We start from the raw sequence: 12,600 nt of genomic DNA on the forward strand, positions 1-12,600 counted from the left end.
ATCAATCTCTAGGCACTAGCTATTAAAGCTGAACTAAAGATCAGAAAAGAAATCAGAAGATTGAGATATTTCGTTTTCCCGAAGTGGTTACGCCAACTGTAACAGTGAAAATTTAGGGGAGACTGAAGCAGGTAAAAATTAGTTTCTCTCTGCAAGGAGTATTATATTTTATGAGGTTTATTAAAGGTAAGGATTAAAGAAAATACAGGATGAGAAAAAAACACATGCCTAGGCCAGAGGCCTAGACAAGATAGCCTCACATCATGGAAGCTATGACTCTGCTCCAAAATGGAAGCCCAAAAAGCCCTCCAAAAGCCTTTGCAATCAGCTTAAATCCCTTCTCGATCTCGCTCAACTCAGAATTCCATGAGATTACAAAGCATTCTGGGGAAGTGGAGCCTTAAAGGCTTGTGGGGATTGAAGTCCAGAGTTCGAGTCTGTTTTTTACACCTGTCACTATGGAACTAAAGTCTCTATTTTCTTGTAACTAAGATGAATACTTCTTTTATGAATTTGGATTCCAAGATATAGGAGTGCATACTTTTTTAACTGATTCTGCATTGCTGGTTCTAGTTATTTTCAGCATTATACTGTTTCCTGGTTCATCTTTTATTTTGGTGTTGTTAGTTTTTGTTTTGTCTGACAGCTTAATTATATCATATTATTTTAGAATTCACTTAATACATAGTAAATTTCTTTCCATCTTATCAATTTTATTTTGAGTGTTTTTGTTTTTTAGATGGAGTTCTTTTTTTTTATTTTATTTGATCATTTCGAAGCATTATTCATTAAAGACAAAGATAATTTTCTTTTCCTCTCCCCATCCCCCATAGCCGACGCGTAAATCCACTGGGCATTACATCTTTTCTTGATTTGAACCCATTGCTATGTTGATAATATTTGCATTAGAGTGTTCATTTAGAGTCTATCCTCTGTCATGTCCCCTCAACCTCTGTATTCAGGCAGTTGCTTTTTCTCAGTGTTTCCACTCCCATAGTTTATCCTTTGCTTATGAATGGTGTTTTTTTCTCCTGGGTCCCTGCAAGTTGTTCAGGGACATTACACCACCACTAATGGAGAAGTCCATTATGTTCGATTATACCACAGTGTATTAGTCTCTGTGTACAATGTTCTCCTGGTTCTGCTCCTCTCGCTCTGCATCACTTTCTGGAGGTTGTTCCAGTCTCCATGGAACTCCTCCACTTTATTATTCCTTTTAGCACAATAGTATTCCATCACCAACATATACCACAATTTGCTCAGCCATTCCCCAATTGATGGGCATCCCTTCGTTTTCCAGTTTTTGGCCAACACAAAGAGCGCAGCTATGAATATTTTTGTACAAGTCTTTTTGTCCATTATCTCTTTGGGGTACAGACCCAGCAGTGCTATGGCTGGATCAAAGGGTAGATATTCTTTTGTCGCCCTTTGGGCATAGTTCCAAATTGCCCTCCAGAATGGTTGGATCAGTTCACAACTCCACCAGCAATGAATTAATGTCCCTACTTTGCCACATCCCCTCCAGCATTCATTACTTTCCTTTGCTGTTATGTTAGCCAATCTGCTAGGTGTGAGGTGATACCTCAGAGTTGTTTTGATTTGCATCTCTCTGATTATAAGAGATGTAGAGCACTTCTTCATGTGCTTATTAATAGTTTTGATTTCTTTATCTGAGAACTGCCTATCCATTTCCCTTGCCCATTTATCAATTGGAGAATGGCTTGATTTTTTGTACAATTGATTTAGCTCTTTATAAATTTGAGTAATTAAACCTTTGTCAGAGGTTTCTATGAAGATTTTTTCCCAGTTTGTTGTTTCCCTTCTGATTTTAGTTACATTGGTTTTGTTTGTGCAAAAGCTTTTAAATTTGATATAGTCAAAATTATTTATTTTACATTTCGTGATTCTTTCTATGTCTTGCTTGGTTTTATATTTTTTTTTTTTAATATATTTTATTTGATCATTTCCAAGCATTATTCGTTAAAGACATAGATCATTTTCTTTTCCTCCCCCCCACCCCCCATAGCCGACGCGTAAGTCCACTGGGCATTAGATGTTTTCTTGATTTGAACCCATTGCTTTGTTGATAGTATTTGCATTAGAGTGTTCATTTAAAGTCTATCCTCTGTCATGTCCCCTCAACCTCTGTATTCAGGCAGTTGCTTTTTCTCGGTGTTTCCACTCCCATAGTTTATCCTTTGCTTATGAATGGTGTTTTTTTTTTTTTCTCCTGGATCCCTGAAAGTTGTTCAGGGACATTACACCGCCACTAATGGAGAAGTCCATTACGTTCGATTATACCACAGTGTATTAGTCTCTGTGTACAATGTTCTCCTGGTTCTGCTCCTCTCGCTCTGCATCACTTCCTGGAGGTTGTTCCAGTCTCCATGGAACTTCTCCACTTTATTATTCCTTTGAGCACAATAGTATTCCATCACCAACATATACCACAGTTTGTTCAGCCATTCCCCAATTGATGGGCATCCCCTCGTTTTCCAGTTTTGGGCCACCACAAAGAGCGCAGCTATGAATATTTTTGTACAAGTCTTTGTGTCCATTATCTCTTTGGGATACAGACCCAGCAGCGCTATGGCTGGGTCAAAGGGTAGATATTCTTTTGTCGCCCTTTGGGCATAGTTCCAAATTGCCCTCCAGAATGGTTGGATCAGTTCACAACTCCACCAGCAATGAATTAATGTCCCTACTTTGCCACATCCCCTCCAGCATTCATTACTTTCCTCTGCTGTTATGTTAGCCAATCTGCTAGGTGTGAGGTGATACCTCAGAGTTGTTTTGATTTGCATCTCTCTGATTATAAGAGATGTGGAATACTTCTTCATGTGCTTGTTAATAGTTTTGATTTCTTTATCTGAGAACTGCCTATCCATTTCCCTTGCCCATTTATCAATTGGAGAATGGCTTGATTTTTTGTACAATTGATTTAGCTCATTATAAATATGAGTAATTAAACCTTTGTCAGAGGTTTCTATGAAGATTTTTTCCCAATTTGTTGTTTCCCTTCTGATTTTAGTTATATTGGTTTTGTTTGTACAAAAGCTTTTTAGTTTGATGTAGTCAAAATTATTTATTTTACATTTTGTGATTCTTTCTATATCTTGCTTGGTTTTAAAGCCTTTCCCCTCCCAAAGGTCTGACATGTATACTATTCTGTGTTTACCCAATTTACTTATGGTTTCCTTCTTTATGTTTAAGTCACTCACCCATTTTGAATTTATCTTGGTGTAGGGTGTGAGGTGTTGATCTATTCCTAGTCTCTCCCACACTGTCTTCAAATTTTCCCAACAGTTTTTATCGAATAGTGGATTTTTGTCCCAAAAGCTGGGATCTTTGGGTTTATCATATACTGTCTTGCTGAGGTCGCTTTCCCCCAGTCTATTCCACTGATCTTCCTTTCTGTTTCTTAGCCAGTACCAAATTGTTTTGATGACTGCTGCTTTGTAATATAGTTTAAGGTCAGGGACTGCAAGGCCCCCATCATATGTGTTTTTTTTTCATTATTTCCCTGGATATCCTTGATCTTTTCTTCTTCCAAATGAACTTTGTTATGTTTTTTTCTAAATCAGTGAAGAAGTATTTTGGTAGTTCAATAGGTATGGCACTAAATAGATAAATAAGTTTGGGTAAGATGGTCATTTTTATTATATTGGCTCATCCTATCCATGAGCAGTTAATGTTTTTCCAATTGCTCAAGTCTAGTTTTAGTTGTGTGGCGAGTGTTTTGTAGTTGTGTTCATATAGTTCCTGTGTTTGTTTTGGGAGGTAGATTCCTAGGTATTTTATTTTGTCTAAGGTGATTTTGAATGGGATTTCTCTTTCTAGTTCTTGCTACTGAGCTGTGTTGGAGATATATAGAAAAGTTGATGATTTATGTGGGTTTATTTTGTATCCTGCAACTTTGCTAAAGTTGTTGATTATTTCAATTAGCTTTTTGGTTGAATCTCTAGGATTCTTTAAGTAGTCCATCATGTCATCTGCAAAGAGTGATAACTTGGTCTCCTCCTTGCCTATTTTGATGCCTTCAATTTCTTTTTCTTCTCTAATTGCTACTGCTAGTGTTTCTAGTATAATGTCAAATAGTAGAGATGATAATGGGCACCCTTGTTTCACTCCTGATCTTATTGGGAATGCATCTAGTTTATCCCCATTGCAGATGATATTAGCTGATGGTTTTAGATATATACTGTGTATTATTTTTAGGAAAGACCCTTCTATTCCTATGCTTTCTAGTGTTTTTAATAGGAATGGGTGTTGTATTTTATCAAATGCTTTTTCTGTGTCTATTGAGATAATCATGTGGTTCTTGTTGGTTTGCTTGTTGATGTGGTCAGTTATGTGGATGGTTTTCCTAATATTGAACCAACCCTGCATCCCTGGTATAAATCCTACTTGATCATGGTGAATGATCCTTCTGATCACTTGCTGGAGTATTTTTGCTAGTATCCTATTTAAAATTTTTGCATCTATATTCATTAGGGAGATTGGTCTATAGTTTTCTTTCTCTGTTTTTGACCTGCCTGGTTTTGGAATCAGTACCATGTTTGTGTCGTAAAAGGAGTTTGGTAGAACTCCCTCTTTGCTTATAATGTCAAATAGTTTGTATAGTATTGGGATTAACTGTTCTCTGAATGTTTGATAGAATTCACAGGTGAATCCATCAGGCCCTGGGGATTTTTTCTTAGGAAGATCTTTGATGGCTTGTTGGATTTCATTTTCTGATATGGGATTATTTAAGAATTCTATTTCCTCTTCTGTTAGTTTAGGCAGTTTGCATTTTTGTATATATTCATCCATTTCTCCTAAATTGGTGTATTTATTGCCATATAATTGGGCAAAGTAATTTCTAATGATTGCCTTAATTTCCTCTTCATCGGAGGTGCTGTCCCCCTTTTCATCTTTAATGCTGTTAATTAGCTTTTCTTCCTTCCTTTTTAAAATTAGATTGACCAGTACTTTGTCTATTTTGTTTGTTTTTTCAAAGTACCAGCTTCTTGTCTTATTTATTAAATCAATAGTTCTATCACTTTCGATTTTATTAATTTCTTCCTTAATTTTTAGGATTTCTAGTTTGGTTTTCTGCTGGGTGGTTTTAACTTGATGGCTTTCAAGTTTTTTCATTTGCATTTCCAATTGATTGATCTTTTCTCTCCCTAGTTTGTTAATATAAGCATTCAGGGAAATGAATTTACCTCTGATTACCACTTTGGCTGCATCCCAAAAGGTTTGAAAGGATGTCTCGCCATTGTCATTTTCCTCGAAATTATGAATTGTTTCTATGATTTCTTCTTTAACTAAACGATTTTGGAGTATCATATTGTTTAATTTCCAATTGGTTTTAGATTTGGTTTTCCATGTACCATTACTAATCATTATTTTTATTGCCTTGTGATCTGAGAAGGCTGCATTCATTATTTCTGCTTTTCTGCATTTGTGTGCTATGTTTCTGTGACCTAATGTATGGTCAATTTTTGTGAATGTGCCATGTGGTGCTGAGAAGAAGGTGTATTCCTTTTTATTCCTATTTATTTTTCTCCATATGTCTATTAATTCTAATTTTTCTAAGATTTCATTCACTTCTTTTACCTCTTTCTTATTTATTTTTTGATTTGATTTATCTAAATTTGATAATGGTTGGTTTAAGTCTCCCACTAATATGGTTTTACTGTCTATTTCTTCCTTCAATTCTCCCAGTTTCTCCATTAGAAATTTGGGTGCTATATTATTTGGTGCATACATGTTGATTAATGATATTTCCTCATTGTCTAGAGTCCCTTTTAACAAAATATAATTACCTTCCCTATCCCTTTTGATCAGGTCTATTTTTGCATTGGCTTTATCAGATATCATGATTACCACTCCTGACTTCTTTCTATCAGTTGAGGCCCAGAAGGTCTTACTCCATCCTTTAATTCTGACTTTGTGGGTGTCAACCCGCCTCATGTGTGTTTCTTGAAGACAACATATGGTAGGGTTTTTGATTCTAATCCATTCTTCTATTCGTCTACGTTTTATGGGTGAGTTCATCCCATTCACGTTCAAAGTTATGATTGTCATTTGTGGACTCCCTGGCATTTTGATAGCCTTCCCTAATTCTAACCTTTTCTTCTTCGGCTCTACCTTTTAGTCCAGTGATTTACTTTGAATCAGCCCCCCTTGTCCCCTCCCTTGATGTTTTCCTTCTTAGTCCCTCCCTTTTTTTCCCTCCCTCTCCCCCCTCTCTTTCCCTCCCTTTTTGTTTTCCCTCTCCCCCTCCCCCCCTTGGTTTTCCCTTCTCCCTACCCTTGTTGGGTAAGATAGAATTCAAGATCCCAATGGATCTGGATGTTTTTCCCTCTCAGAGTTGATTTTCCTGAGATTAAGGTTTAAGTAAAAAACCTTCTCTTCCTCTCCTTCTTATAGGAGTTTTCTTCCCCTGCCCTTCCAATGTGAATCTTTGTGTGAGAAAGATTATTCTATTTGGTCTTTCTTTACCCCCTATTTATACATTACATTTTCCCCATATGTTAGTATACATAGATTGATACAAATGTAGTCCTTATAGAAGAGAGTTTGAGTAAAAGAAGAAGATAATATTTTTCTCCTTTCCCCTTTCCTTAATATTTACCTTTTCAGGTATTCCTTGCTCTTTGTTTTTCGGTATCAAACTTTCCACAGAGCTCTGGTCTGTTCTTTGCAAAAAGTTGGAAGTCTTCTATTTTGTTGAATGCCCATACTTTCCCTTGGAAGTATATAGTCAGTTTTGCTGGGTAGCTGATTCTTGGTTGAAGGCCCAGCTCTCTTGCCTTTCTGAAGATCATGTTCCATGCCTTACGATCATTCAGAGTAGAACTTGCAAGGTCTTGTGTGACCCTGATTGGCATTCCTTTATATCTAAATTGTCTTTTTCTGGCTTCCTGTAGGATTTTTTCTTTTGTTTGAGAGCTTTGGAATTTGGCAATTACATTCCTGGGAGTTGTCTTTTGGGGGTTTAGTGTAGAAGGTGTTCTGTGAGCTCTGTCAGTGGCTGTATTGCCCCCTTGTTCTAGAATCTCTGGGCAATTTTCTTTGTTTATATCTTGTATCAGGATGTTGAGTTTGGTGTTTATTTCTGGCTTTTCTGGAAGTCCAATTATTCTTAAATTATCTCTTCTCCCTCTATTTTCCAGATCTGTCACCTTGTTGGTGAGATATTTTATGTTCTCTTCTAATTTCTTGGTATTTTGACTTTGCTTTATTAATTCTTGCTCTTTTACATGATCATTGTCTTCCAGTTGCCTGATTCTGGCCTTTTAAACCCGATTTTCCTTTTCAGTTTGGTCACACCTTTTTTGTAGATGCGTGAATTTCTTTTGCATTATTTCCCACTTTTCCTCCAAGAAGGCTTCCATCTTTTTGGTCATTTCTGATTCAAATTCTTCATGGGTTTGTGGAGAGTTTTCATTTCCTTTGGAAGGTTTCAGAGCATTTTCTTGTGTATCGTATTCTATCTCCTCTGTATTTTGTATTTTGGCTCTGTAGAATGTGTCCAAAGTCGCCCCTTTCTTCTTATTTTTCTTGGGATTTTGGGGCTTCTGTGCTTCTGTGGAGTTTGCCATCTCTGAATGGGGAGGATTAGCTTTTCTTATCTCTGTCTGGTGTTCAGAGGCTTTAGTCCTGGGCAGATTGTAGGTTCTATGAGCTTTCCCTGGGTTTAACTGAGTATGCCTTAAGGCAATGACTTTCACTGGAACTGGAATGGAAGGGTCGGACCAGGGGGCCACCCTCTCCCCAGGCTCTCTCTGTTTCCCTGCTGCTATGGTGCCCCCTCGACTGGACTGGGTCGGGTTGCTTTCCGGAAGTTGCCTTCAGAATAGCTGGCCGTGAGGCTGTTTTGTCGGCCCTGAGGGTTGCTGTTGTTTCAGAGGACCCTGCTCTCTGAGGGGGGCGGGACTGCGGCTTCGCGGAGCCTTGGACTCTGCACTCCTACCCCTTAGGTCCAAGTGATCTTGGTTTCTGGCTTTTGAGGGGGGCCGTACCTTTTGATCCAGGTCCCGGTCCAGGAGGAGGATTCCCAGGGTCTATGCTGTTGATTGTTTTGAATTTGGGCGCCTTAGGAGCTTATAGTTTGAGATCAGTTGGGAAGGGTTTTCCGGAGATCTTAACTTTAGCTTTCTCTAAGCCACCATCTTGACTGGAAGTCTAGCAGTTGAAGTTCTTTTAAGCAATAGATTGTATATGTTTCTATAGATGTCTGACTGTGGGATTTTTCTCCACTTTGAGCTAGTTCTGATGATAGTAAGATTCAAGCATAGTCATGCCCATCCCATCTTCTCTTCTGTTATTTGCTTAATATGCTCCTATGCTTTTCTTAATGAAATTTATTCCTTTCTATCTCTCCTTTTGTCTTTTCCCCATGTGTTTCCCTTTCCTATTTCTCTTTTTTTGGGGGGCAAGTAGAAGGATACCAGCCCATCGTATTTAGCTTCCTCCTTCTTTCTATGCTCTGCTCTGATAATATAGTTTTTTAGTATCTTAGGTTTACGTATCTTAGATGTTTTAAGTATTTTACCTTTACCAAGGATCATAGATATCTAGTTATTTCAATTATCACCTACCCAGATATGAATTACACAATTCAACTTTATCTAACCCCTTCAGATTTCATTTTGCCTTTTAATGCTTCTCTCAAGTTTGCTCATCAAATTTTCTATTCAACCCTGGTATTTTGATCAGGAAAGTCCAAGTTTCCTATATTTCATTGACTATATCCTTCCTCTATCTCCAGAGGATTATGCTCAGTTTTGCTAGGTATGTAATTATAGGAGGTATTACTAGGTCCTTTGCCTTTGAAATATTATATTCCATGTCTTTCAGTCCTTTAATGTAAAAGCTGCAAAGTCCTGTGTAATCTTGACTGCACCTCCATAATATTTGAATTGTTTCCTTCTGATTGCTTGTATTATTTTTTTCTTGACTTGGAAATTCTAGAATTTAGCTATGATAATCCTGAGATAGTTTGTTTTGGATCTCTTTGCTTGAGGATATCAGGGTAGTTTCCCTAATGATTTCTTGTAATGTGGTATTCAGGCTCATATTATGATTATGACTTTCAGATTTTTTGATAATTCTTGGATTATCTCTCTTGGATCTATTTTCCAGGTTGGTCATTTTCCCAGTGAGATATTTTAGATTTTCTTCTATTTTTTTCTTTAAAAATCTTTTTGTCTTATTTTTTCTTGATGTTTTATGCTTTCATTAGCTTGTATTTGTCTAATTCTAATTTTCAGGGAGTTATTTTCTTCCTTGAGTTTTTGTATTTCCTTTTCCCATTTTGTCATTCCTACTCTTTAAAGAGTTATCTTCTTTGTGAGTGGATTTGGCCTCCATGTCCATTTGGTCCATTCTATTCCTCAGAGAATTGTTCTCTTCATGTTTCTTTGAGGTATTTCATGATTCACTTTCCTTTTGATGTATTTTAGTTTTTAGGAAGTTGATTTGTTCACTAATTTTTTCCCCCAGCTATTAAGTTTTTCTGTCAATTCTCTTATTATTTTTTAACTTCTTTTCCTGTTCTTCCTGGGTTTTTTGGGGGCCTGACATTCTTTCAGACTTTCCTTTGAGACATCACAGGTTTCTGTTTTGGTGTTATTGTCCTCTTCTGAGTTGATATTTTGTTTTTCTCTGTCACTATAGTAGCTTACTAAGTTCAAGATTTTCTTCTTGTCATTTGCTTATTTTTCTAGTCATTTTTCTCTCCGTTCCCTTATATGTCTGTTGAGTTTGTTTTCTGTTCCTGAAGTAAAGAGTTCAGTGTTCCAAACTTCAAGAGAATTCTTCTCTGGTAATTGGAGTAAGCTCAGCTGTCCTTATTGCTCATGGTATGTCTATGTCAAGGAGATGGCCCTTCTTGCTTGCTCTGGGGAGGTTTGATATTCAACATCCTGTGTTACCAGTTCCCTTATTGTTTCATGGGCTATTCTGGTTCCCATTTTGCTGCTTTCCTGTTCTGCAGAGTGGCCTCAGGTCTGCAACCTCTGAGGTCTGGGTTTCTTCAAGTTTTGCCAGTAATTGAAGATGCTGTGCTGCCTGGGCCAACTCTTTCCTCTTACCCCAATGTGACATATTTCTTCAGCTTTTATTTGTTTTGAGGAAATTTGTTTTCTCTTTGTGCAGGTAGAGGGACTAGGGCCAGAGTGTCCTTTATTCTGCCATCTTAGCTCTCAGTAAACAACTCCCCAATCTGCATTTAAGAGAGAATTCTCTTCTCAAAGGAAATCTGGATCAAAAAAAGACAAAAACAAAACAAAACATCCTTAGATTGAGAAGGAATGCAATTTTCCAATGAAATTGTGACTGAAGGAAAAGTTCCTGAGCTCATCCAAATGAATCATGAAATGTTGATTTTTCTCAGTGATAGTGTGAATCAAAAAAACATGGTTAGATAAAGCACATGCCAAATATGATGATCTCTCAGTGAAGAAAATGAAACAAATAAAAAAACTGTGGCTACATGGATATGGTCTCACATACTGGTGACTGATTTTTTTTTTTACTCTAATTTCAGGGATGGTGTCTAGAGAAGTCTACCGTCGTCATTATGTCTTCAATTCACTTGGTGTAAAAGGAGGTCTCCCTCTGAATGAAACTACATTCGCAGCCACCCTAAAAAAGCAAGGTTATAGCACAGCACTAATAGGTATGTGAAAGTCATTTTTTAATTGCTTTTCTTTACCATTCCTTCTTTACCCCTCTTCCCAAAACGTTATGAGAGGTATGATTCTTCATTATTGGCAGGCTCTACTTTTCAGATAAGACCTTTTGTTTTAAAAGGATTGATTGATATTCATGAATTAAGACACTGAAACTAACCATTCAACTTAGTTAGCAGTTGGGAAATGTATAATCTTGGCATATAGTTAAAAGATTCCTTGTATTCTTTTGGTATTATTAGAAATAATGCTGAATATTAGAAATACAGAAAATACATGCAACTGAGATCTCATCATTGTGGGTATTCTGGGTATTCCTTCCACTTATGCATGTCTAATGCCATCCATATCTTCCCACTCTGGGTAACTAACATTATTTTTGCTACACATCCAGGCAGACAATTGCATTTGCTGATCACCTACATTATGCTTCATTTTGCTAACCACTATGGAAACAAAGGCAAAAACATTCTCTTTTTCCTAAAGGAGTTCACATCACATCTTTACTTTCTCTTATCCATTTGAGAATTTCTTTTATTATCATTCTCTATAACCTATTCATAACTTCCCTTTTGCTATCCTATTAATCTCAATGAAGGCTTAAAAGTCCAAAGCTGTGTGAATTTGGGTAAAGCACTTCAATTTCTCTGGGATCAAGGTTTTTAATTTGTGAAATTAAATAGATAAGCAATATGGTCTCTGAATTCTCTTTCTAATCAATCAATGTATGATTCTGTAAGAAAGTTGCCCAAACATACTATAAGTCACAGAGGTAGAATTTGAATTGAATTCTTCTCTCCTGATTCTCATCAAAAGTTCTGCTCTCATGTTTTATGTAATTTTGGACAATTCTCTTAAGTTCTTTGTTACTTACCTTACTTATTTTTTGTAATTCCCTTCTATCATGAGAAACCCTGGAACAGCGATAGCGATCCTATGGCACAGATGTCAAAGACAGCACACAGAGTGCTCTCTGTGAGCACATGGCCACCATCCCCCATACCCCAGAGGTCATTACTAGAGAGTCAAAGGGACTTGGGTGAAGCTACTCCCCTCCTCCCTCCACCAAACCTGATAACATATTTTCACATCCCTCATCCCTCTCCCCAGAAATTCAATGGGAGGGAACAGGGGGTAAGGTGAAGGGGAGCAGGCTGCTTGGGTCACTCCCCTCCTCCTCTCTACACTCACTGAGGATATTCCTCTCTTCACCTGCCCCTCCACCCAGCAGCCCAATGAGAGTGCTTCCTCCCTTCCCTGTGTGGGGTATGGGGGGCAGGGTTCACCCAGCACTCAGTGGGGGGAAGAGGCATGGCACTTGGTCTGGGGGGGAGATCCTGGCACTCAATCTCTAAAAGGTTTGCCATCACTGCTGTAGAATAATTATCCCCAAGGTCAAGTTATTATGTGGCCCCACTGAAAATTCAATGAAAATAATAGGCTGCAAATTCCTATTACTATACATATTTTTTCTCTAGTCAGTTAGATGACTAGATGACACAATTATTTCACTAGGAAAGCATACTACTATAGTAAGAAATGTCATAATAGAGAAAGTCTCCATATATCTAGGGCACATTATTCCATAAATATAAACATTAGAAGTGGTGATGTGGGGCATACATAGAGATGATAAATAAGGGAACATATCTATCCAGGACATATGTTTTAAGGGAAAACTAACTTTTCTGTTAATGTCATAATACTGCTCTCACTGAACCTACTCTCTGAAGAAATGTGGCATTTTATTCCCCTGATCCTTACTGGTCTTATGATAACTACTGGCAAATAACGTTCCCCTCAGTGTAAGAAATTCCCCGAGGTCCTCTCTGGTTTAGCATGCTAAATAATATGACTCCAAATTTTAAAAATCCTCAACAACTTTGAAATGTTCTGTACTCCTTCATTCTTGCCT

General features: G+C 37.4%; 1 protein-coding gene across 4 annotated transcripts in view; it reads left to right on the forward strand.

Annotated features, from left to right (window-relative positions):
* Window positions 1-12,600, forward strand: part of LOC100009995 (arylsulfatase F) — an 80,586-nt gene that overhangs the window by 45,781 nt on the left and 22,205 nt on the right. For all 4 annotated transcript variants that reach the window (XM_016424805.2, XM_007500980.3, XM_016424806.2 and 1 more), the window contains one exon: window positions 10,541-10,672. In XM_016424805.2, the coding sequence (XP_016280291.2) occupies window positions 10,541-10,672 (132 nt within the window). The remainder of the gene's footprint in view (window positions 1-10,540; window positions 10,673-12,600) is intronic.

This window comes from Monodelphis domestica, chromosome 8, assembly GCF_027887165.1.
Source record: "Monodelphis domestica isolate mMonDom1 chromosome 8, mMonDom1.pri, whole genome shotgun sequence".
Classification (NCBI taxonomy): Eukaryota; Metazoa; Chordata; class Mammalia; order Didelphimorphia; family Didelphidae; genus Monodelphis; species Monodelphis domestica.